Source organism: Vigna unguiculata, chromosome 6 (assembly GCF_004118075.2).
Source record: "Vigna unguiculata cultivar IT97K-499-35 chromosome 6, ASM411807v1, whole genome shotgun sequence".
NCBI lineage: Eukaryota > Viridiplantae > Streptophyta > Magnoliopsida > Fabales > Fabaceae > Vigna > Vigna unguiculata.
This window is the reverse complement of record NC_040284.1, coordinates 20,969,001-20,996,449: the sequence shown is the minus strand read 5'-3', so window position 1 is coordinate 20,996,449 and position 27,449 is coordinate 20,969,001. Positions and strand designations below refer to the sequence as shown.

At 31.6% G+C, this 27,449-nt stretch overlaps 3 protein-coding genes across 3 annotated transcripts; 1 reads left to right on the top strand and 2 right to left on the bottom strand.

Moving 5' to 3' along the window:
• Nucleotides 1–286: 286 nt before the first annotated feature.
• Nucleotides 287–2,472, bottom strand: LOC114187616 (RING-H2 finger protein ATL63). Its single transcript, XM_028075912.1, has one exon. The coding sequence runs from the start codon at nucleotides 2,157–2,159 to the stop codon at nucleotides 1,416–1,418; it is 744 nt and encodes a 247-aa protein (XP_027931713.1). The 5' UTR covers nucleotides 2,160–2,472; the 3' UTR covers nucleotides 287–1,415.
• A 5,766-nt stretch (nucleotides 2,473–8,238) lies between these two features.
• On the bottom strand, nucleotides 8,239–20,223 carry LOC114188864 (6-phosphofructo-2-kinase/fructose-2,6-bisphosphatase-like). The gene is made up of 23 exons (XM_028077522.1): nucleotides 19,835–20,223; nucleotides 19,672–19,735; nucleotides 17,323–17,618; nucleotides 16,811–16,966; nucleotides 15,648–15,839; nucleotides 15,430–15,525; nucleotides 14,878–14,976; nucleotides 14,723–14,752; nucleotides 13,819–13,872; nucleotides 13,120–13,173; nucleotides 12,973–13,050; nucleotides 12,791–12,882; nucleotides 12,658–12,715; nucleotides 12,500–12,574; nucleotides 11,759–11,806; nucleotides 10,756–10,853; nucleotides 10,255–10,330; nucleotides 9,975–10,037; nucleotides 9,776–9,867; nucleotides 9,548–9,616; nucleotides 9,401–9,464; nucleotides 9,240–9,305; nucleotides 8,239–8,555 (listed from the first exon to the last, which is right to left on the bottom strand). Exons 1-23 carry the CDS (start codon nucleotides 20,015–20,017, stop codon nucleotides 8,478–8,480), a joined length of 2,181 nt encoding a protein of 726 aa, XP_027933323.1. The 5' UTR covers nucleotides 20,018–20,223; the 3' UTR covers nucleotides 8,239–8,477.
• Nucleotides 20,224–23,374: 3,151 nt separating this feature from the next.
• On the top strand, nucleotides 23,375–27,368 carry LOC114189069 (pre-mRNA-splicing factor SLU7-A-like). Its single transcript, XM_028077775.1, has 9 exons — nucleotides 23,375–23,571; nucleotides 24,105–24,268; nucleotides 24,368–24,480; nucleotides 25,040–25,447; nucleotides 25,573–25,708; nucleotides 25,809–26,108; nucleotides 26,299–26,515; nucleotides 26,669–26,772; nucleotides 27,074–27,368. The coding sequence occupies exons 1-9, from the start codon at nucleotides 23,556–23,558 to the stop codon at nucleotides 27,218–27,220; spliced, it is 1,605 nt and encodes a 534-aa protein (XP_027933576.1). The 5' UTR covers nucleotides 23,375–23,555; the 3' UTR covers nucleotides 27,221–27,368.
• The last annotated feature ends 81 nt before the right edge of the window (nucleotides 27,369–27,449 follow it).

The window sequence follows — 27,449 nt, the reverse complement described above, 5'->3', positions numbered from 1 at the left end:
AACCATGTTGAGTAAAGATTTTGTCCTATCCCCTCTACTAGATAATAAAAATACACCGTACTAATATTTTAAATATTTTTTTAAAAATACACTGTACTAATATTTTAAATATTTTTTTAATATATTTTAAAATATTAGAAATTAGTGATAATTAGTGTATTATGAAAGTACAGTCGAGAAATAAAAAAAAAAACAAGAAAAAAAAACAAGCAGAAAACTCAAATTCAACACGTTACAAAATTAAAAGTATATTAAAACCTATATTTCAATATTTAAAACACGTAGCTATCAAAGGGGAAAAGCATGGGCACAACAAGCCAACTATGAATCTATACAGCAAATTCTGTTCTCTGTACGCAGTATTGACTAAACATTTTTTCTCTGGGTCAGGCCAAGGTCTGCATTAAATAGCTTCAACCAGACATCATTTTTAATGGGTTCACTTCTACAGTTTCTTTGACCCACTCCACCCTTCCCTTCATGCACAACTATTCAAACAAATCAAACATTCATAACAAATCATGAAAAAACTTGTACAGTGCACACAGTTGTCTGGATAGAAATGAGAGTACATTTTTTTACATTATTCATCAATCCCTTTGCTTAACACACAATGACAAGGTTACTATTATGACTAATTACTCATAATTAAATCCAAGACGAAATTATCTGAACTAATTTGGTTTAAATTGTTGAATATAAGACTGTGTGATGGACCCACACCGTATTGGTTTTCTGCAACCGAGAGCCACATTTTCTGGACAGAAAACAACACATCTAAAGTTTTGAGGACAATCAAATGCTGATAAAAGGTATATATATCATGAAGTGTGACTGCCCAATTCAACAGAGTTAAGTGCTTAGTTATTAAGTACTGTGTTTTTGTCTTTTTCCTTTGGATTATGCACCTACCCTAGTGCTAACCCTTGTTACTTTCCTACTCTACTATGTTCAAAAGAAGCAATAGAGTGTGGTTGCTACTTTCTAGCTGCATTGCTCTTTAAATACAATCCTGCATAAAGTCATGCTCATAGATTGTCATGGATTTGGTCTAAGCAAAAAGATTTCTTAAGCAGTGAAAGTTAACTGGCCTGTGATGTAAGCATGCAGGTACTACCAACCCACTCAACTTAACCCAATGAAAATTAAAATTGAAAGCTCTAAATAACTTAGTTATCAATATGATATGAGGACAATGTTCCTAACATGCTCTTAATGGCATTCAATAACCTATCTAATAGTATAACACAGTGAAATGCAGGAAAAAGAAACTTTTGACAGCTTCAAGGCTTTAGAATAATTTCTGAGAGGGATGAAACAGAGAAACCTGTACAGAAGCGTAGTTGATGATGCTCATTTCATGGTAAATCGTGTAGAATATACATCTCATCAAGCATGTGATTAGTTAATTTACATTAATTTGCCGATGGGAAAACCTTGCCGAGCATTCTCTCCAAAGAGCATCCAAAAAACGAGGAAGAAGTTTCTGACACAGAAACACTTGTTCTTGCTCCTCCATTGCCGTGCTCACTTTCTCTAGTCTCATCAGAACCAGCATCAACCACAATCTCAAAATCAGAACCACCATGATCTCTTGAAGACACAACCTGAGAAGAATCGCTCTCAACAACATTTGCTACAATGGGGGCTCTACAAATGGGACAATTAGAGTGCGAACTCAACCACATGTCGATGCACTCCACATGAAAACCATGGCCACACTTTGGCAAGCACCTTCCCACTTCACCACCCTCAAAGGCACTCAAACAAATCACACATTCAAGTTCTTCATCTTCTTTGGCCTTGTTGTTGTGCTCATAGATGAAGAGAGGAATTGCTCTAATGGTGGAAGAATCCAGGCCTTTGGTTGAGAGGGGGGAGGGGTCTTCTATGTTGAAGCTGTGGAACTGGTGGAACCTTGCCGGGCCAAGGACGTCGGAGACGGTGACCGTCGTTCGGCGGCGGCGGCGTCGACGGCGGGCGTGTGCCTGAGCCTGTGCCTGAGCAAGGAACCATCTGGCATAGAGGTGGAGAAGGAGGACAAAGAGGATGACAAGGAGAAGGGAAATGATGGCTGCAAGCATGATGTTACTGTTGTCTGAGAAGATGTTCTGAAACATTTGGGTCAACGTGTTGGGTGACTCAGGTTGGGTTGGCATTGTGAAGAGTGGCCAAAAGGGTGTTTGGTTTTGGCTCAAAGGTTTGGACTTGAAGGGTTTTATTAGTAGGGTGTGGGTGCCTTAGATTCCTGGTGGGTGTTTGTTTTTTCTGCGCATTTATTTCAGATACATCCTGTAACATATTTTTGTTCAAAAACTATCTCAGATAATTTTGAGGATATGTTAATTATAATGTAATTACTGAGATGAGACCATTCAGATTTTGAAAAAGCACTAAACTAATTTTACAAACTCAATCTGCAGAATAAAGTTGATGCAACCTTAATTAATATGACAGTTCTAGATAGAAAAATGTGCATAATAGAGTAGATTGGGGGCGTAGTTGGTGTGTTTTGTTTGTGTCATGTGAAAGTGATTACGTGAGAGTGAAGTTAGTTTTGTGTGATGGAATAAATTAGGGGTGTTGCCTCTTGCATATGATACACTTGCGTGTAGTGGTTAGCAACAAATTTGTGTGTAGTGATGCATTAGATTGTTGTATAGATTGAACTCGAAAGGGGTGTTGTTGAAGTCAAAGAAGAATCCCTATATCCGAGGATGAGAGAGTGATGTGATGAGAAAAAGGTGCAGAAATGAAGGACTCGTGAAGGCGACGGCAGCAGAAAGAAGGTGGTTGAAGTTTATTATATTCATGTGGAGCAGTGTACTCTTCTGAATAGTTTATGCAGCACAGGTTTTTGTAGACTATGGTTTCGGTGGAGCCATTTTTTTAATTATCCTTGCAAAAAGTCATCTATTGGTGATGAAAATTTGTAAGTATTTTAATGAGTTTTTGGTGTGATAGAATGGACCGTACGTAATTTCACTAATGTGGCGAATTTAGGGGATCCCAAGGCAGACCCGGGGCATATAATTCCGAGTCATGATTCTTGAGGTTCTTGCAAAATGTTGCACCAAACCCGAAGTACACCAAGGAACGGTAACATTGCTTCAACCATTATTTTCTTACAAACAAAATGAATGAACTCGTCTTGAATTATTTGGAATACATGAATCCTCATGTAATAGGGAAAATTTGATGGAAACATAAGGGGACGTGTTTTTTTATTAGAATTGGGGTTTAGGTGCCTTGGAAATTTAAGTGTGAGTTTAGATTTTACAATGAAAAAGAAGATTCGTAAATTTACTGTTTTAAGATTTTGGGTTAAGAATGATATTAATAATTTATGTATAGGTTGAATTCATGTTTCATTGATGTCAAATGATCCAATATGAACGGAATTGAGAAGTATTTTTTTTCTACACTTTGCAACCAAAACTAAATGACAAAAACAACAACAGTGGATATCTTTGCATAGATTCCACCATGCTTCCGACCACCGTTTTAGACATGCCATATGCTGTGTGTGTGAATGTTCATATTCATTCACAAGGGCTCGTGAACTCTGACGTACCCCAAACTGCCACCATGTAATTATTGTATCATGTAAAGAGGGACCTATGGCCTCTTCCCATGCACTTCAAAATTATTGCACCTTTTCCTCTTTAACTTCACTTCTTTTTTCTTATTTCATCATCACTCTACGATCATACGTGCTTTTCATTTAGTTTTTATACGTATACTGCATTGTTAGTATTAATGAGTTCTTGATTTCTATCTGAATACACTCAGTTAAAAATGTGATTTGAACTCTATTTCTAAATAACATAAGATTATTGAATGTGTGGAAAAATTGTTGTTAAAAAAAAGAAAACTAAAAAATCCACCAAGAGAGATAGAGAAAAGTAGCTAAAGAAGTTAAGCTCCAATAAAAAAACACATAATGATTTGTAAAGTAATTATTAAAAATTTAATTCAAAATGGGTTAGGTGTGAGGTTGTGTTCTGACAGTGGGATGGGAATGAGTTGAAGAATTCATTGATGGGAGGAGGCAACAGAGAAGTCAAGATGTAGGTAATAATCATGTCTTTGTCTCTCTCCACAGGATCTTCTTACATAACAGAGGTGCCAAAGTTGGAGAGAAGAGAAATATGATAGGTGCGAAATAAAATATAATGAGTAAAATTAGCGACATTTAATTAAATAAAAATAGATAAGACATAAGTTAAAATAATGTTTGATAGATTAGATTTAACAAAACTCGTAATGATGAGAGTGTTAGGTAAATCAAATATTTGATTAATTAGACAATTAAATATTACGACCGTTAGAAATAAGAGACTTATGCAAATACAATTATGGTTTATATAAATTTTCTTTTATATATATAATATTGTTTTATGAATGAAAATACATTAGAATAATCAAGAGTCAACACCGACTTTCTCTACAATATAGGAATTAGTATATTATTGGTTTTATTGACTAAATTTTGATGGTATTTCATAATCAAAATAAATTGGAGAAACCTTACTCTATAACTTGTGTTGTTATGACTCATGGATATTCATAGTAGCATCCAACAGGTAAAACCGCTTCAAATACCAAAACAAAAAATATGAAGAGTCATTTTGTTATTAGATTTGTGACCAAATCAAGTATATCTAAATTTGCTCTTAATCTTTTTATTGTTACTAGGGATAGTGATTAAATAATCGATACAACATTCAAAAGGTAAAATTGCTCCAAATACCAAAACAAAAAATATGAAGAGTCATACATTTATTGTTATTAGATTTGTGACCAAGTCAAGTATATCTAATTTGTTTTTAATCTTTTTATTGTTACTAAGAATAATGATTAGATAATCAATACAGCTGCTACTGGTCATATGACTTGTGATCCCCACATGATTACTTTTCTTTTCTCTTAGAAGTTCTAAAATTGTTATTATTAATGTCATTGGAGTCTCGTCTCCTATTGAAGGTGTTAGTATCATGTCACTTTCACCTTTTTATCAATACTTGATGTCTTATTTGTTCCTACTTGAAATTGTAACCTTCTATATGCCAGTAAATTAACTAAGTCACACTCTTGTGTTGCTACTTTTATCTCACCCATTGTGTTTTTTAAAACATATTACCAAGGAGAAGATTGATAGTGGTATGGTAAACACATTGAAGATCTTGAAAATGTTTCACAATAAACCCATCAAATTGCATTGACTCACCTTGCAAGTGAAATATACAAGATAAAAACAAAAAGAAAATTTGACTATGGCACATAAAGTTGGGACATTCATCCTTTAGTTATCTAAAGAAATTATTTTCATCATTATTTTTCATCAATGCAATATTTTAGATTTTAGTTTTAAAACTTGTGTGTTGGCAAATAAGGACGGCTTAAGAGTTTGGGAGGTCTAAAGTAAACTTAAAAAATGAGGCCTTTTATTTAAAATTTATTTTTTGAACTTTTTTTTATGCAAAATTATTTATTAAATAGTCATAATTAATTTTATTTAACATTTCTTTTTCAATAGATAATGGTTTATCTTAAATAAATTTTTATTATCTTTCGGTTCACTGAACTTGTTAACATTATCCTAATCACTAATTACTTCTCTTTCTCTATTGTTGCTCTCACCTATATCTATATTGTTATTATCTTGTTGATTCAAAGAGCACCCACATGTATTTTCTAATTCATTTTTCTTAACTATTTTTATAAATTTATTCATAGCTCGTTTTTGTTATACAATTAATGCCTCAATTCTTATCCTTTTTTAGATTTCTGAATAGTCTGATTCAAATTTTCTATGAATACTCCACAGGGGTGAAAATGAGACAAATATTGGGTTTGGGTATGGGGACGATGATGAATTTTTTTCTCTAAGAATTGTACTCATCCCCACCCCGATGCCATCCCTAGTTACTAGTTGATTATGATGCACTGATACTTCAATTTTAGTCACGTATATGTGTCCAATACTTTAGGATATTTTACCGATAGTTATAAATAAAATAAAATATTTAATCTATAAATGAGTAACACTTTTATGATGATAATGATTTATAATTTTTTATATTAAAAATTTCAATACATGTGATTTTAATTTGGATTCACACAATAACAATAATATATTTATCATGTTTTTAATAATTATTGTATACTTTTCGATATGCATGTATATTTAACAGATATATGTCATATCTTGTGCATCATAAAACCCATATAAAAAATAGCAATCTGAAAAAAAAATATTTATAGATTTTTAAAATGAAATATAAATAAAAAGTTTAATTGTATTTTAAGTCCTTAATAGATATGAGAATACTCAATTGAATCCGTACTAAACTTTTGTGATATATTTAGTATTTAATAAATTTATATTTTTCAATTGAGTCACCGCTATTAAATACAATATATGTTATTTTATGACAATTACATCATTTTTTTTTCTAATATTGAAAGAGAAAGCGCATTTGAAAATGTTAGTGAGTATAAAAATTATTGAGAGAAAATAAAAAATTATACAATAAAAAAGTTTTTTTTAATTAAATAAAAAATAAAATTAATATTTTTAGGTCACTATCAAATGAATAATCAAAATTGAGAATTCTACATTTTTAACGCCAAATATAAAATAAATAACAAATATAAATATTAAATTAATATAAATAATCAAATATGTATTTTATAAAATTAATTCATGGAAATTAAAGTTTACATTTCTACCATAAATAATACGCCATTTAAATAAAACCACACAAATGAAAGTAAATATAATTAATATGTAATAATAATAAAAATATATCTTGAAATTCTAAATAAACTTAAAATATGAAAAATTATTATATATAACACCTATATATACAAACGTCTTTAAATACAAGTTCATACGTCTTCCCTAATAAAATTATTATAATCACAATGAAACTAAAATATTAAACTCTTAAAAAAGATATATATGACGCCAAAGACCACACATTTTATATATATATATATATATATATATATATATATATATATATATATATATATATATATATATATATATATTACTAAAGACTTAAAAGTAGCAATTGATGACAATGCTATAAATAACAAAAAGATAAATAGGTCCATAAAAACATCTACATTAACAAAATACAACATATGTTAACCTCAAAAATATCCTAAAAGTATTATTTAGGCTGTCTTTATACGTCAAGATGAATTTGAGAGATTAAATTTAAATAAATTTAAAGAAAAAAAAAAGAAGAAGAAGGAAACGTGAAATTGTTTGAATTAAAGAAAATATAGTAAAAAAGAAAGGATGTGATAGATTAAAAATATTTTAATTAAAAAAATGAAAAATTATAATCTTCATTATTATTATTATTATATTATTATTATTATTATTATTAAAAATTAAATTTATTTAAAAATTAAATTTATCCACTTTGCAAATAAAGAAAGTTAAAAAAAAAATCAATTTTTGCAAAATTTTTGTCTTCTTATGATAACTTTATCTTGAAAGAGTATATATGCACAAATCTATATGCTGAAACAAACTTATGATAAAATAACGTAATCCATATTTCTACTATATTTAATCCATGATAAGCGACTAAATATATAAAAATAAAGTCTAATCAACCACTGATTTAAAACCATTTAAAAATTGCAAAGTACTTTAATTAAAATTAACAACAAAATCATGTTGTTCACTTTACATTTACTTCATTTACATAGTTTACAGGAGACAAATTCATATTAAAAGAATAGTGAATGATATGCAAAACTGGGAACGATACTGTATTAAAAGGACCAAAGGTTAAGATGGAGAAGTTCGAAACGAGAGCACTTTTAGAATAAGAAATTAAGAAAAATGAAATAAACTTCTACACTTATAAACTAATTTTACATAATATTTTTTAATTATTATTCTTAATTTATATATACATTATTTTTAACTTGTAAAGAAATTTATTAAGATATTATCATCTTATTTTATTTTATTATTGATTTATAGATATATTCTTAACTTATTTATTGATATAATTATGGTTATATTCATAAATATTATTTGATGAGTACTTTTAGTGACTGTAATTTTACCTGATTTTGAATAACAGAATCCTGTAATATGTATTCATTTGATGAGTAAAGAGATAACCAGTTATCTTGTTGTAAAACTTACCAAAATTCATTTCATTTTTGGTATTTACAAAAAATAAAAGAATTATCACACAACACTTACAATGGTATGGCGTGTGTATTAACTGAATATAAAGATATGTCATTTACAGTTGTATAGTGAAACAATATTGAAGTTGAAGAGCATAACTTGCCTTCAATATGGTAATTTTGAACAATGTAGTCCATTCGGGGCAATATTACATTTTGCCAATAAATTGAAATGAGAAGAATGGATAATTGGTTCTAAGGACATAGTTAAAGTATAGTAAAAGAAAGAAACTCTTCTTCAATTCATTTCAGTCCATTAGTTTGTATCTTTTTTCTTGGACACCCGTCACTCCCATTTGTATCTCAATTATGGTATGAAGAGGAACCTGGAAATCACAAATCTCACGTTAGATATCTTCTCCATTTTCATCATCACTCACCAACTGACATGATGAACACCACCAAAATTTGTAAACAAAAAGTAAATACAAGTGTAAGAAAGTAAGCCAGTATTCATTCCATTAATTAACCAGAATCTGTAGTTTATGCTTTCTAAATTCTTCTTCGGTTTAATACTTGAGATTGTAAGTAGACTTTAAGTCTTATCATGTTAAAAAGTGAACTTTAAGTCTAACTCAATCTTACAAAATCGACTTGTAAAATGACATTTGCACCTACTTATTTAAATTGACATTATTTATAAGACTTCCAACCGAAATGATCGACTCTCCTCCGGACATTTTGTATAAAGAAAACTTAGATGCAATATATGCCATTGTTCTCCAATCAAATTTGAAGTTTCACTTCCACAATACACACATGATAGATAATTTCATTAAATATTTCAAGTATTACCAAGATTAAACTCCAAATCTGATTGGAGAACAGTAATAACATCAAGACTGATGATACTGTGTTCAGGTTTTCTCATTTTCTTATCAAGAATTGTGAGGCCTTATTCGTTGTTCTTTAAATATTTGCATCCAAGACAATTAGACCAAAGCATCATTGGACTCCATGTTTCATATGCAAGAATCTGGTAAAACATATATGACAGAAGTTCAGCTAACCTCAATATGCGGAATTTCATTCAAAGGCCTGTCAGCAAAATATGCATATAGTGCCCTCAAAACTGCCTGCAATGAAAAGAGTATGGGAAAACCTCACTGATTAGAACAAGACAACCATAGAATAAGACAATCCTAAGCTTAATGTCTTACGTACAACCAACCTGGTGAGATACCACAACAACTGGTGCTCGTTGTCGCTCAAGCTCTATAATTACAGGTTCTAACCTGTATTATTAGTAAAACTGGAGTAATTTGTATCAAGAAAGTTTAAGCAAGGAGCTAAATAATGTTCATAACATAAAATGAACCTTTGAATAACATCCAAGTAAGACTCGCCACGAGGATAACGATACCTAAGCTTGTCCATCTTGCGAGACCTGAAATATGAAAAAGAAGAGGGGTGGGATATAACCGTGACTTGATTATCTTCTAACCCCAAAACCAAAAAGAAGTTTCTCATAGTGCTTATTTGATATCTGATATATTTAGCTGCATTCACTTGCAAAGAAGAAAGAAAGTCCAAGTTTGCAACGTACTCATATTCCTCTGGCATGTTTTTCTTGATTTCAGCGTATGTCATACCATCACACACCCCTGCATTTATCTCATCAAGTGCACGCCATTGTATCTAACATATAGATAGTAGGTCATACTGTGTAAATTTGTGAACTTATTTCTTGTGAAATATAAAAAACATTGCAGTACACAACAATAAGCTTGAGATTGACACTTTACCTTGGGAAACCCAACAATTGGACTTGCTGTTAGAATTGTTCGTTGTAGTGTACTAGTCCATATCTAGACAACCAGTTACAAAAATCATAAACCATCCATCACTTTAACACTCGCTTATATTTATAGATGCTGTTTAGCAGATTCGCATAGATGATGTATAATCCTTGAACACAGTTCAACAAAAATGCTATATGCAGATTTAGCAGACAAGGACTTAGCCATATAAGCTTGAATTTCAAGGAAAATTTAAGATTGAATCTATACAGTAGATAAAGCTTACAGAAGCAGCCCGTTCTGATTTGAGACGCTTTCCAACAAACTTGGCAAGTTTCTTTGAATAAAGTTCCCCAGCCTCACTGTAACAACAAATTGCAGAGCTCTAGGAATTCAGCCAAATATTAAAAATGATTCTAAGAAATGCCAGATATCACATAAAAAAGAGAGCACTGAGCCAACATTCAAACATGAGAAATATTTTACCATTTCAAACTTGTATGGAAGTCCTTGAATTTATTATCTAACAACCCTTTGCTTCCCTCAGAAACCAATGTGACATTATACTAGAAGTCAACAAGCCTTATTTCTACAATTGAAAGGGGTGAGGGGGAGATTGAAGAAAAAGAAAACAGGGAAATCTTAAATGTATTTGTTAATCAAAACAGTGGTCAGGTTGTTCTTGTACTGATTTATATTCATCTCTCTTCCTTTTCTACATCTAATATCACCCTCAATTTTAAATTTACATTGAATAGCAACTTAAAGACCAAAACTAAGAAAATACCTTATTGCAGTATCTCCTCCAATTCTGCCTCTCACATTATCCTGACTTTCCCCATGTCGAGTAAGTAATATTGGGCGAGGAGTAAGATGCGTATTTACCTGCCTCACATAAATTGAGGTTCATAAAAATGTATGAAAATTAAATAGAAGAAAAGTTCTGGTTATTCATAAGAAATTACCATTGATACAGAGTCTATGCATTATTTTGTAGATACTAGTTTTATAAAATATATAACTTTTCCAACTATCATTAATCTTCTATACAAACCATTTTCATTTCATAACTATGACACCAAGACAAGCATGTCCTTTTAAGTCAAATTTTGACTGAGCAGTGCAATATCCTCAGTAACATTTGCCACGGATAATGACATGTATTTATGATTGAATATAAATAGCTCAGTTCCTTGCGTATTTCATGTTCCATAAAGTTAACATGAGTCAACTTTGACATTATATTAGCTACCTATTAATTATTGTAAACCTCTCTTGTGTAAGCATACAATAGAATGGTTCAACTCGATAATATTTTACCCATAATTATTGTCCACAGTCTACAAGACACTATGGTCTTTCAGATAGAGTAGAAGATTCCTCAGGATTTGAATTCAGCTAAAAAAACTTTGCATTTGAGGACTTTTAATGAAAGTATCATAAAAATGTTCTCTTGATTTTTAGAAGATTTTGTTCTTGCATATGACCTATAAATAAAGTACAACCCTGGCCACTAAAAAAAAGCATTGTACCCTACAAGAACACTGACTTTTCACAAGAGCAATTGTGAAAGCTCAATTATGCATTTAATCACATGAGTCAACCAAATTCTTTAAATCACATAATGTGGGTTAATTTTAAGAAACTTTGTACCTTCAAAGGATCAAATTCATTCAGCCAATATTGGGCAAGGTAAGTATATTAATCAACTTAATTGTTTATTTTGTTTGTGCATGTATGCAAATATTTGACAGTAATTTTGGTATTTAACTACATTTAACAAAGCTTACCAAGAAAAAGACAATTCGTCCAGGAAGGTAACCACTGATATTGTTCACCTAGACCAAAAGACAGAAGTTATTAACAATTAACAAATTAAAACCACACTTGAAACTACTAAATTGGTAGAGCAAAACTCAAGGACATGCACACAGGTTGTACACCATAACACTTTCATACGATAGCAATACTCCTTTCAAATACTAATTCTTCACAGCACAGACACATCTTGAAATTTGTGCTTTCAGTCTACCATGGAATAAACAAAGAAGACAAAGAGAAATAAAAAATGCTATAATGATTTAAAGTTATGTGTGAAACTAAGCCATTTCAATTTCCAAGATACTGTAATTAAGATGTCACTGCAACTACAATTTACACCTAGTTTCTATTAGAGTCTGGTAAAATTACTAACATGACCTAATTCACTAATTGAAGAGAGCCGGTTTCCAAACCAGTTATGTCCAATTGTAGATGGAACACCATGAAGGAAAGGGAAAGAACACATTCAATATGCTGCTGAACTACACATTTTTTAACATTTTTGCATCTTCTACTATTATCAACACTTATGCCAATCCCATCACAGATTTCTTGTATGATATTACTTCCTTCTATCGCCTTCAACTATCAAATAACAGCTACTATACGGACAATAAACTTTTAAATACAATCTCTGACTAGCCAACTTAACAATCAACTACGTAAGAGGATTATGTTCAATGAAACAATGGAATAAACATTGAGCTTACTTGTATTTGTCCACCATGTCCACTGACCATATCAATCATTTTTATGTAAGATCCTTCATTTACAGGTTCATATGCCTGGTGCATGGAATCAACATTATTTAAGGAAAAAGCTTTAGCTTGAACAGTCATTAAAAGAACATGGTATGATATACACATACCTTTTCATAATTGGCAAGACGATTTTTAAAGTCTTGCAATCCAGCCTGAAAGTCTGGCCTGCATAAGAAAGTTAATTGCATATGTATCCATATAGCCATCAAAATATCACTGGTTTTAAATGAACATTATTACTCTTCTGCATAATCAGGACTTTGCTGAATTTTCAGACGGATATTCCTTTCAATTATATTTACATCATTGCATATTGTTTCAAGGAAGATTATCTACAATGAAAACACAGCTATGATCAGAACAGTTCAAAATTAAATATATTATTCATATCGTATGCTTATTTCAGTTCCATCTTTGACTACCTTGCATCTTCCTTTAGCCAATTTCATCAGCATATCTCTTCGTTCCTTGCTACTGTTTGTAGCATCAAATATCCCAACCTAAATCAAGATTAAAACTTAAAAAAGAATAATAATAATAACTCATTAAAATAACAAAAATGAACTTACCTGGCCGCCTTCTTGCATCCAAGAGAACATATCTTCAAATGCCAGTGCTGCTACCTAATGGCACGTGATATATTAAAACTATGTACACAGAGAAAGGGTCAACGTGGTGTCAACTTTATGAGAAACATTATAAATCAAATATTTGAAGTAACACTATATTGAAAGTTAACACGGTCTAAAATGTTGTTGCCTGATAGTATGAATTTTTCTTTTGTTTAATTTATTCTAGATTACTTTATATTTACAGACTCGGTAAAATAAATCAGACAACAGCATTAGCATTTTTTGCAGAGTAACACTGTTTTAACAAGGGAACACAAACAAAATACGAAGTTTCCCGTCCTTTTTGAGGCATTGTACAATGCTGTACTTAGTAATCATGTAGTGTATTCGAACAAGATATATATTACTTTTATTCAAGAAACAGTGTCATGGATGATTCAGGAAACAAAGACAGTCAATTTGGTTTCCGAGGAAGACCCAATAACAAAAGTTAGTCAAATGAACAAGATTCAAGAAATAATATAGTCCCATGGAAAGGTTCAACAAAATATAGCAGCAAATTCATCATAGAATACTAAATAATTAGTAATAATAAACAATTCTGGCCTAGCATGCAAACTATAGGTTTTATTAGGCCAGTTATCATAGACCTGCAGCTAATCTACTAATATTTTATAACAAATAGATAAAAACTACCTCATTGCGTGCCTCCATGCCTTCAGGATTATCAGCTCGAAAGAAATCAGCAGACTGCATAGAAGAATGACATGATTAAGATAGTCCAAGGATATCTGAGGCCAGTGGTGCAACATTTTAATTTCCAGAACATATCATTTAGAAAGGGAATCACGTTAGGAGACCCACATTGATTAGGATGAGCTATAATCAATAGAATAGTATCTTATTCTATTGCCTCATTATGTGGAAACTTTTCAACTACAACACATTATATTTGAACCATCGATGATGATAGGATTATAAAATTCATTCTTGGAGTGTTAACTCACTATAACAAATTCTTTAACTGTTTAGAATATTTTATTTTCAACCTTCCATCTTCTGTACGAATTTCATTATACAAAAAGTCAAGTTCAGCACAAGGAAACTGTAACAATATACTAGGTCCACATTTCAATCCCAGAGGGATTTCATTTGAAAGGGTGTGTTATAAAAACCTTTTTTTTTTGTCTCCCACAGCTTAATAGGTAAGCTTTTAGGTCAAGTGACTTGAGTCCCACAAGAGATTCTTGTATGAGGTTTATAGTGCCTTGAGCTCTCCAACTACAATGACTAGCTTATATGGTGCAATTCTACTAAGGTTCTTATGAAATGGTATAAGAACTTTCTACCACACTTTCTTCACCGTATACTTTCTGCATTACCATGAACCAGATATTCATATGACGATCAGTATCACGCATCAGTATATAGTACTACATGCAATGAGGGATACAAATAAAAGCGAAAAATACAGCAACAACTATATAAGTGAGACAACATTTTCCTGCAATCATGATAACTTTTGTGCTATTCAATATATGTAGCTATGCAGATAATCATTAAATGAGAAGGAAAAAATTATTTCACAGATAAACATTACCTGATTAACTCCATGCTTAAGGCGACGATACTGTGACATCAAAAAACAAGTGTTAATCTCTAAAGTTCATACATGACAACTAATGTATTTCCAGTTTATTACTAGGTCAAAGTATATTGATCAAATAAATGAATGGTGTTAAGAATGTAAACAACCTTCCCAACATTGAAGTGTTTTGTATTATGACCTAACCAACGAAGATATCTTGTAAGTTTAGCTGCTGTGAAAGTTTTACCTCGGGCGGGCAGACCCACCTACATAAAAGTAATTTCTAAATTCAAGCTTTTGGCATATGTTCTAAAGTAACATACAACTAGAACTCCACATTGCACAATAAAAAACAGTGACCTAGAATTACTAAAACTATGGATATTCATGAGAAATTAGTGCAGCAGAGTAATGAAGAATTCAAGAAAAACTTTGATATAAAACAAAGAAATATTATTCAGATTGCTCCTAAACATTTACAAGTCAAATGCTTAAATAGAATGCATAATGAAAAGGATAATGGGGAAAATAAATTATAAAGGGAAGGTAAACAAGATAGAAACTACTATAAGGAACTATACAAGATAGAAATAATCATAGGAAACTAACTATCTCGTAACATAAATAGAAACCAGGAAACAAATCGTCCCATGAAAAAAGAGAAACTAATTACCAAGAGTTGAATATGTAACTAAATACTCATCATGCCAGAATAATACCAGGATAATTGCCAAATGTCTATCTTCCTTGGGACCCATCATCTGATCAGCAACAGCTGCAGCAGCAACAGCTCCAGCAGCGGCTGGCATTGAATTCTATCAATAAAAAGGCAAAGGAGCCGAAACGATTATTTGTGAACAACCTCACAACATGATAAGTTACTTGACATGCAATAAATTTGAACAATAAACAAGAAATGGAAATCATTTATACAAACCTTAGTATCAGCAGAGAAAATATTTGAACTAGAAGATTTTACAAGTCTAGGAGATCCAACACCTCTATCAACAAAAAGTCCTCTTTGACTCTCTTGCTTTTGCAGAGGCGAAACTGTTCCAACTGACTTGGATTCAACCATTCCAGAACTTTGAAACGTCTTAGATGAATCAGGAACGATAACCTCCATCTCCTGATTGGAACATCAGCATAACCTATTAGATGTAATGAATTACGTGTTGGCAGGAGCAAGAGTCAACGTAAATGTCATAATTACGTAAACAAGAAGATGATTCTTCTATATAATTAGGAATATCTAAACTATATATATGTGTATTATCTATATACATATATATATATATATATATATATATATATATATATATTATTAGGAACATTTTTATTTATTTCCATTTTATATCTTTATTATTTGAGGATATCAAATCACCTCTATATATTGTATTAATTCCTTTTATGTGTAACATAAATAAAGAACCCATGTTATCTCATAAACACACTCTTTCAACTTAAATGTTTCTCTCTTCCCTAGAGTTTAACAGTAACCAGTAGCTTACTTCATTGTGTATTTCCTCTAAGATTTGAAGTTATTTCTTACTTATAAGGATAAAAAGGTATGTGTGTGTACATATATATATATATATATATATATATATGGAGAGAGAGAGAGAGTCATTAACACTCTATAGAGCTGATCATCTGCCTGCTAGCCATAGATGTCGACAAACAGAAGAGATTTCATTTTCAAACTTAAAAGAATTAGTCTTACAGAAATACAGTTACATATTCACTACAAATACAGAACAAAGGTTCATGAGAAAGAACCAAATTTGCAAATTATTATAATGTCAAGCATCTATCTGATAATCAAATTTAAGGAGCACAGAACGTATGTTCAATCTTGAACCAATTAAATTCTTGTGTACATCCAATTGCATTGCATTACAAAAAAAGAGTGAAGATTCATGGTCAAAAAAATGAAGAGGTTGAAAATAAGCACTTAAAACTTGTTAAAGGGATAACAATGAATGGACTGATTAAAGTTTTTTATTTGTCGATTATCCTCAAAAGAGTAAGCTGTAAAAACTAGAAGTCCATTTAGAAAGTATAACATAACCAAAAAGAATGCAGTTTTGAAAGAAAAACCTTGATGGGATATGAATTGCTGCCAGACCCACTAACCAGTGACCTTGGATTCTCTGTCAAGTTAGCTGCATATACATGGGCTGTATCTGCAGAAGTTGCTGGAGTTGGGACAACATAATGCTCAAGATCAAGTTCCAAACCCACAGAAGAACCATTCTGGACAAAGAAAATAAAGTAAGCCTAATTCACTTGAAGCTTGACAATAAACATTGCACGTAGAATCCCCTTCAGACTTGAAAAATACTACAAACAAAATTGCAATTAAAGAAATCTCCTTATTACATTACATCACATATAGAACAAACAAAGGAAAAATGAACTGGAATATAAAATTGACCAATATTTTGGCACTATTTGAAAAACATTGTTTAGAAAAAGGTGAGGTTTTAAGTGCGAGACATCCCACATGTGCGTACTATCTCAAACCTCAGAACAAGGTTAACATTATGTGGAACAGTGGATTACAAAGTAAAATGAAGGTGCCAAGAAGGATTTTTCTTTTTTCATCTTACCTCACCACCTGTTTGAGGTGCTGAATTTATGCTGATATCAGGAATCCATCTCACAGATGAAGGACGGAAATTATCCTGATAAGCCCTCCAACTAGCAGCAAGATCAAATGGAGAAACCCTGTCTGCTTTGACAAACACTTGATACTCAAGAACCTCACCGCTATCAAGCCTAAACAGTGCAAGCCTGGCATCCTCTTGCAATGCTCCCCCCACAAGCAGGTGGCTTGGACCCTCCTCAACAAAGCAAGGTGCATTGCTGTCCTTAGGCTTCAACAGGAATTTGAAATCCAAGGTTTCTGAAACCCACATATAATTCAAAATTCTAAAGATCCCTTCGATTTCAGTAATGTCACAATCATGCACAACACAATTTCCATAACCTAACTCCTTTCATTCCACAGAATAGCTAGGACACCTTAATACTGGATTCCTTCTTATGGTAAAGGCAACAAAGCCATTGCTAAGAGTCACATTATGCTCTCTTTTTTCTTCCCTATAACCTCTGAATCTTAAGACACTATGTACTATTTTATTAAACATATTTCTTTTAAGTGAATGAGATAAGGAAAAGAAAGAGACAAAGGTTTAATTACATTTTTAAATTTTAGTCCACATAATATACTCATTTTTTTGTTACCTTTTATTTTTTACTTTAAAATAGTCTTTATATTCATTTTTTTGCATTAGTCTTTGTTGCTTCCTAGTTGCCAATAATGGTGAGGTGACTACATGGCATCTCATTGCACACACACAATTTTTATTTTAATATTTTAAAAGATATGTTTGCAGTAGTTTTTCCACAAGTACTTGTATAAGAGAAAAATAAGAAAAAAGTAAAATAAAGTTCTCCATAAGTTAAAACTGGTTACATAAATTTAAAATAAAAATTCAGAGAAATTACATGACAGAGTTTGTAGAAATATACATAAGCTTAACTTATGGAGAAGTTCATTTCAATTTTTCCTCTTACTTTTCTCTCCTAAAAGTGCTTATGAAGAAGTTTGTTTAAACAAACCCTAAAGACACTTAAGTTTTTTAGTCCCTCACTGTCTAACTTTTCCCTTCTCCCTGCAATTTCCAGCACCTTCCTACATCCCAGATCCATGTACACAGACATATTCATAAAGAAAGAGACAAATTACTTTGATTGAAAAAAAAAAAAAAACTCAGAACTGCATATGTAACTCAAAGCAAACAAAGCAAGGAAAGGAAAAAAGCATTATCCTGATTATGTAGAACAACCAAGCTAAACTCTGAAACCCACACATAACTCAAAAACCAACACCCCTTTAATTTCACTATTGACATAATCAAGCACAACACACTTTCATAACCAAAATCAATTCATTTCCCAATATTGCTAAGACACCTTAATACCAGATTCCCTCCTCATGGTGATGGAAACAAAGTCAATGCTCAAAGCCAAACATTTTAACTGCAATCCTACCCAGTAATGGAAACATCCTTAATGGGCTATATTTGTTGGCCAATTTTACTCCAAGCTTCCATTACCTCCCTCACCAACAATGTTTCTGCCCTCTCTACTACCGTGCTATGACCCCCACTTCACCATCGTCACTACAAACACTTTATCATTATGTTCTCTCCCAAACAATGGCCTACCGTTACCTCTCACCACCAACCCCATTTATATGCCATATCCCCTCATGCTTACTCAACCCCTACCTCATCCACCTCCTTCCTACAATGTTAATACTACCATTTCCCCGTTTCACCACTACCCCCATGCATCCTTTCCCCTCCTCCTTCCTGATCAACAGTAACAACACATTTTCCTCATGACCACTGTCCCATTCAACCCTCTTCACACACACAACCTTCCTCCTTCACTCCACCCCCCAAAACTGCAACTAGTGACTTTTGGTGGCTCAGAACTTCTTGACACCTTATTTCATGCTGAAGAGTTTTTTTCCCTTTACCAGGTTCCTCTTAAACAACGCCTACATATGGCTTTCCTGTACATGAATGGCGATGCTCTCCGCTGGCTTAAACGGATGATCACAGTTCTAAGTTTACAACTTAAGATATTTTCACTAAATCTCTTTTAAAATCGTTTTGGCCCCTCCACCTACGTAAACTACCAAACTGAGCTCTTCAAGCTCTGCCAATACGGTTCAGTAACTGACTACCAAGCAGATTTTAAGAAAATTTGAAATCGTGGGATTTCCCATGAGGTCATACTAAATTGCTCTTTGTCAACTTCTACAAAATCTACTTAGAAGTATCAGATAACGTAATTGTGATTGGTTTATGGTATAAAATTGATTTTACTGATTGACCACTAAACTAAACTGAGACAGAAAGAAAAGACAGAGCAAAAGGTATTACCGTGATTAGGAGGGACAACAAAGCTAAGCTCCCACATTGACACCGATTCCCGCTCCATGAAAAGCTAACACCAAAAGCGACAAAAGAACGAGAAACAAGGAAAAATAAGACATACCCAGAAGAAGATGAATGGAAATGAGACGAGGGAAGGGACAAAAATTACAGCTTTGGAAGGATCCCAAGAGCCGACGAGAGGAAGAGAGCCATAAACGTGAGGAACAAGGTCCCCAGTGAGCTTGTGATTCTCCATCTTTAGAGAGACGTAGAGTTGGCCACCCGCATGGTCGAGCCTGTCACTCTCTTCCTTGCCCCCTTCCTCCTCGTCCTTCGATGTCCCCGTTCCCATATCTCTGCGAGAATTCTCCTTTGATGATTCTACAAAAGCAAAAAAAAGAAAAGAAAAGTGTGTTTGAAAGTTATTGTTGTGTGTGTGGATGGGAATGGATTAACCGATGTGTAGAAGAAAAGGGATGGGTATGTCTTGTGTTGGTTTTGGTGTGATATGGATAAAGAGGTTTGGGAATTGGAAAGTTGTTGTATGTGTTGCTCTTGGACCCTTTATACCTCTCTCTTTCTTGTGCTTTTTGGTTGTGCCACTATTTTGGTTATGTCTATGTGCATCACCGTATCACCTTTACACGTGTTACTTCATCAATCACCGAATGAATCTGAAACTGAACCAATTGCATCTTTCTTTGTACTTTCTCTTTTCGTATATGTTTACTATTTCCTCTTTAGGTCGCACCAAAACTAGTAAGTAGTTAGAACCGATTCTCTCAGAAAAAAAGAAAACTTTTCCTTGATTCTGATTCTCACTCATTCTCTGATGGAAAAGTAACTAGTTTATAGTTATTTTAGTCGGTTTTCATTTAAATTATATGAAATTAGAGATAAATGTAACTGCTGGAATATGGTGCAATAAGGAAAAATGATGGACACTAATAAAGTGTTTAAAATTATTTTATATCTGTTACTCCAAACAATTTAGAATTAATAGTGATAAGTTTTGTTATCATTTTTAGAGCTAAAACATCATTTCTTTTTTATGTGATTTTTGTCTTTTTGACTATTCTTTCCTTTTTGGCAATATTTTTATAATGTTTCTTTCTAGTGCTCGTGAATCTCTTTATTTTTACTTTTGCTAATGAAATATCAATCTAATTACTTTACAAACAAATATTCATTTCTTAAAAAGTAAAGTGTTTTTTTTTTTTGTAATTTCTATATATTTTTAACTTTTATAGAAAGGTTTTTTAAGTATTTTTTTAATTATATTGACTTTTTTTTTAACAATATACTAGTGATAAGTTATATTATTGTTTTTTTTTTCATGTGTTTTAATATTACAATAGTGTAATGCACACTATCCGTATGGTACCAGTTTTTTATATTTTATTTTAAGTGTAGTTTTCAATCATGTACTCATTTTTTCTTTTAAATCATTAATTAAACAGAAAATGTCCTACTGTGTTATTTAAGAATATATAATGTAAAATATATCTTGATTTTAGTTTTTATATTATCTTTATATATATATATATATATATATATATATATATATTGTGGAGCAAGGATTATAAAACTAATTGATGGCGTAGAGGCAATTATCCATTATACTTATTCTTTTTAATTATGCATTTTACTCAATCATCATTTGTAGTATATATTTATAGTTTAGGAATCTCATTTTAAACTAAAAATATAGTAGTTGATATTATATTTTTTAGAACAAAGTTTTTCAATTAAATTTGATGAATCTTTCAAATTTCATTTATATTTACATAAATAAATTATTGACTCCAAGATATTACTGATAAAGTTTTCTGAAGGAGAAATTCAATAAGATTCAATAATAACAAAATTTGATTCAAACACGTATAAAAAATTCATATCAATTCTTATCCAAAATTTTAAAATAATAAATTCGTTAATTTTTTTTTCTTTAGATTACTTTTTTATATGTTACTTAATATTATCATATCTAGTCATCATACTTAAATTCTTTAACACTTCACTTGATTGAATTATTCTGTAAAATATATTAAATTTAAATTTTATTATCTTATATGCCAAACTTAGTGAACTTTAAAATTCTTACATAATAATAAAATTTATAACTTATTTTTATTACAAGCCCCCACTCATGGGCGGAAAAAAGTGTTGTGAAGGGGAGCAGTAAAGTGAAAGCCATGTTGACCACAAAAAAAAAAGGACAAATAAGTTTGTCATAGTGAATTTTAATATTGGCACGTGTGTGGTTCTGAGGTGTCCACAATGTTTGGATAACAATGCCAACTCAGAAGTTGAACTTCCCAATGTGGATAAAAAAGGTGGGACCCTCTTCAAATAACCTATCAAACAAAAAAAATACAAAATCAAGATTCTTTTTACATGGTTCAAACTAATATGAAAAATCTAAACTAAAACATTTATTATATTTAAGTATAATATTATATGATGAGAAATCAGTTAATTGGTAATAAATATATGTTAGTAGTTCTTTTAATGTAGTTTTATTGTATAATTTAATATATTTATATTTATACATATCAAACATAATAATAAGATTGTGCTATAATTTTTATGTAATTTATTTATTGATAGAAGATAAAGTTAAGATTGTGAACATATATCTCTAGTTGAAAAATTTTCAGTATCAAAAAATATTTTAAAAAAAATTGTTATACTTTTTTGAAAATATTTATCAATTTTATCATAAAAATTACAAAAAAAATTCAAAAATAGTAATTATAATAAAAATCATATATATATATATATATATATATATATATATATAATTTTTTATATGTTACTAATTATTTGTTAACATTGTTGAAGTTATAATGTATATTAAATTACTTTTTAATATAGTAAAATATTTATAAATTTATTATTTTTTCAATGTTTTTATTGGCATGATACTTGTGAACGTATAGTATATAAATCAAACATAATAATAAGATTGTGCTATAATTTTTTTGTAATTTATTTATTGATAGAAGATAAAGTTAAGATTGTGAACATATATCTCTAATTGAAAAATTTTTAGTATCAAAAAATATTTTAAAAAAAATTGTTATAACTTTTTGAAAATATTTAACAATTTTATCATAAAAATTACAAAAAAAAAATTAAAAATAGTAATTATAATAAAAATCATATATATATATATATATAATTTTTTATATGTTACTAATTATTTGTTAACATTGTTGAAGTTAAAATTTATATTAAATTACTTTTTAATATAGTAAAATATTTATAAATTTATTATTTTTTTCAATGTATTTATTGGCATGATGCTTGTGAACGTATAGTATATAAATCAAACATATGTATAAATAAAATATAAAAATAAAAGATAAGTTATAAAACAATACTAACAATTGTGGAACTGAGCAAAATAAAATTATTTTATAGAATCTTTTTCAATTGAGAAATAAAGATAATTTGAATTATATATATATATATATAATCAAATATCATACTATTTATTGTAATTTAATAAATAAGTCTTATTAGTTTTTAATAAAAAAAAAAAAAAAGAGGAAGAGTAGTGTATTTTAAAACAAAAGGGACTGTAAAAAGTAATCCCTCATTATGTGTTTCTCAATAAGCCCATTTTTATTAACATCTTTTTAATAGGCTTTGGAATGGAGGCGGCAAAAGATAAAAGATAGAAAATCACATATTACGAAAAAAAAAAAACAGAAGATAGAAGATCACATATTCTCCAAAAAAAAATAAAAGATATAGAAGATAGAAATCACATATTCCGAACAAAATAAACTACATAAGAGATAGAAGGATCCCAAGTTTAAGTAGCAAAATCAAAATCATTGCGATTTGCACCTGGATCTTCTACTTCGTGCGTACTTCACACCATGGCTACAGCTTCAGGTACTCTTTTCTCCCTCCCAATTCCCAGATTTTCATTTTCTAGGGTTTCTGATACCAGTCCCCCTTAGATCGTTCTCTTTTCTTTTCCTTTTTCCCTAAACCTGCTCATTCTTATGGGCGGCTTCAATCTTTTATTTATTCTGTTTTGTGTAACTTTCATTCTCTCGGGATTGGCTGTTGTTTCGTTCATGCATGTCCCAATGCCCCAATCATATCACAATTTAAATCTATTAATAGCCGCTCATCATGTTTTGAATTAATAGATGATAGAAACTAGATGAAATTTTGGCAAGGTTTAGAGAGCGTGAGGGTTTTTTTTTTTTTTTTCTTTTTCAGACTAGTTTAGTATTGTTGGCAAGTATGCGTGTAAAAAAATTGAAGTACGGTGGCTTCATAGCTTAGGTTAATTGGTTTGAGACTGTTTGCACCATTTTCCCCCTTGAATAGTAATCGAATTGTAATCATGACCATGCATGTCTCATTTTACCTTATATACCTCAATGTTTTTTAAACTAGTTTGGCATGAATTTCAGTGGCATTTAAGTCCAGGGAGGACCATCGCAAACAGATTGAGTTGGAGGAGGCACGAAAAGCGGGGCTTGCGCCTGCTGAACTCGATGAGGATGGAAAGGAAATCAACCCTCATATCCCCCAGTATATGTCATCTGCGCCCTGGTATCTTAATGCTGAGAGACCTGTAAGTGTTTCTACTTTTTTAGAATTATTAAGATCGGTAGGAATTTGGGGTGTTTGATGTATAAAAATTAACATTGTCGTCCCATTGTTATGCTTGTAGAGTTTGAAACATCAAAGAAAATGGAAATCTGATCCCAATTACACCAAATCATGGTACGATAGAGGTGCTAAAATCCATCAGGCAGACAAGTATAGGAAAGGCGCATGCGAAAAGTAAGTGATCTTTATTTGTCAAATATCTTAGCATTTGTTTGTGTTTAATGTATATTCCTTGTCTGACAAACAACTTGTAAACTCTTGATTCAACTTTTACTAGTTATTGGTTATAAGACAATAGATAAGTATGGTGTTTACTTGCTTGTAAATTCTCTCTCAAAGTAATGTGTTTAGGTAAACACTCGCATGAGCAGTTGATTCTAGTCTTGAACTTAAGATGTTTCCAAGTGCAACTTTTGACTGGGTACTTGGTGCTGCTAGTCAATGTATATTTTAGGTTTTTGAAGTCTGAATATTTGAATTAGTTTTTGTATTGCTATTAAAGTACACGATAAAGGCTGTGAGTGGGACTGTATATATATAGCGTAACAGATGACTTAGTTATTTATGTTTTTACCTTATACTCCATTACTTGTGAGTAAGTGAATATGTTATTTGATATGTTTGGCTATTAAGACATGTTTATTAAATATTATCTTTCAAATCCCGTAAACTATTTGACAGCCAGGCTTGTCTCTGAATTTATTTATGGACCACTCCAATCTTTTTGATACAGTTGTGGAGCTATGACGCATGATGTGAAGTCATGTATGGAAAGACCACGAAAAGTGGGAGCAAAATGGACAAACACTCACATTGCCCCTGATGAAAAGATAGAAACTTTTGAGCTTGACTATGATGGAAAACGGGACAGATGGAATGGTTATGACGCATCTACTTATGCTCGAGTCATTGAGAGGTATGAAGCTAGAGATGAAGCACGAAAGAAGTACCTGAAAGAACAACAGCTTAAGAAATTGGAGAAGAGCAACCAAAACGGTGAGGATGCTGCAAGTGATGAGGATGAAGATGAAGATGATCTAAGGATAGATGAAGCAAAGGTTGATGAGAGCAAGCAAATGGACTTTGCAAAGGTTGAGAAGCGTGTGCGTACAACAGGTGGTGGGAGCACAGGAACTGTGAGGTAATTTTTGTGTTACCATCATTTTAATACTTCTGGCCAATTTAATTTTAATTGGTCTTATACTTAAGGTTATCTATTTAATTATTTATTTTAAATGAACTGGAGCTAAAATATTTTTTCAACAGGAATTTACGTATTAGAGAGGATACTGCAAAATATCTTCTTAATCTTGATGTCAATTCAGCACATTATGATCCTAAGACCAGATCCATGCGAGAGGATCCACTCCCAGATGCAGATCCAAATGAAAAGTTTTATGGGGTAACTTGTCTCTAGAATGAAAATTTGGAACACTTTAACTTTGTTTTTACTGTTATATCTAATCATGTATTTAGACTGAACCTGTGTTTTTTTACTGTAGGGTGATAACCAATATAGAAATAGTGGGCAAGCTTTGGAATTTAAGGAGTTGAACATCCATGCTTGGGAAGCATTTGAAAAGGGACAAGATGTTCACATGCAAGCGGCCCCATCACAAGCTGAATTAGTCCATAAGAGTTTCCTTATCCGGAGTGAGGAACTGAAGCATCAAACAAAGAAAACAATTATTGAGAAGTATGGCAATGCATCTGATGAGAACAAGCCTCCAAGAGCACTTCTGCTAGGCCAAACTGAAATGCAAGTTGAGTATGATCGTGCTGGTAGAATAATTAAAGGCCAGGTGAGAGTTGTATCCTAAATCTGTATAGAACACCATTATAATTTGCTTATAAATTTTAAATATTCTTGGTAGTCGGACTTTTTCATGATCTGTTAACGTTTTGGGTTTTACCTTGACTTTTAGTTTTGACTTTAATGATTCTGCTTTATGGTTACTTGGGACTATATTTAATTGTTATTTACCTGATCAGGAAGCAGCAGTCCCCAGGAGCAAGTATGAAGAAGATATTTACATTAACAACCACACAACAGTGTGGGGCTCATGGTGGAAGGATCACCAGTGGGGCTATAAGTGCTGCAAGCAGACAATCCGAAATAGCTATTGCACGGGTGCTGCCGGTATTGAGGCTGCTGAAGCGGCAAGTGATCTTATGAAAGCAAATATTGCCCGTAAGGAGGCGGCTACAGGTTCGTTTGCTAACAAACATCACATCTATGCTATTTCTCTACCTCTATCTTGTCACTTTCCTATTCTGTTTTTACTTCTTGTTTGTTTGTCAATTTTGTTTAATTGTATTTAGCATGTCTTTATTAATCACTATCATTTTAATGAACCTGTAGACGATCCTGCACCTGTGGAGGAGAAAAAGCTTGCTACGTGGGGTACTGATGTCCCAGATGGTTTAGTTCTAGATGAGAAATTGCTTGCTGATGCACTCAAGAAGGTAATTCTCGTCCCATCCTGTGTGGCTACTCACTCGGTCTTTGTTAGTGTCTTTCTGCGTCTTAATTGTATCCACTGTAATCAATTATATATTTTTTGAAATCAATTATATATTTTTTCCCATAAGTTGACCTTAATTACCAAGGACACGACACATTTGATTTAAGCTAAATTTTATACATAATTTCTTGTGACAAACATGACTTTAGGATGTCCATTTGTAGTGTAAAATGTATTTTGCTGGAGCCTTCAATCTTTTGAGATGCAGTTATCCTGACATGTATACAAACGTTCTTTTGCAGGAAGATATAAGGAAGAGGGAAGAGAAAGATGAGAGGAAACGCAAATATAATGTCAGATGGAACGACGAGGTCACTGAGGAGGACATGGAGGCATACAGGATGAAGAGAGTACATCATGATGATCCCATGAAAGATTTCCTACATTAACAGGAGCCCGGGAAATGTTTATAATTGTGAGAATCTCCCATTCATGGGAAGACAATTCAGGATATACATGTGTGACCATTTTAACTTTTGATTAATTTTGCGTAATGATCATTTTCCTAATGCTTGATACCAGCATTTCCATTTTCAATTCTTGAAATGCCTGTATGGTCTAATTTGATTATGTAAATATTTATTATAGTTTAATTTTATCTCATTAATATGATTCTTC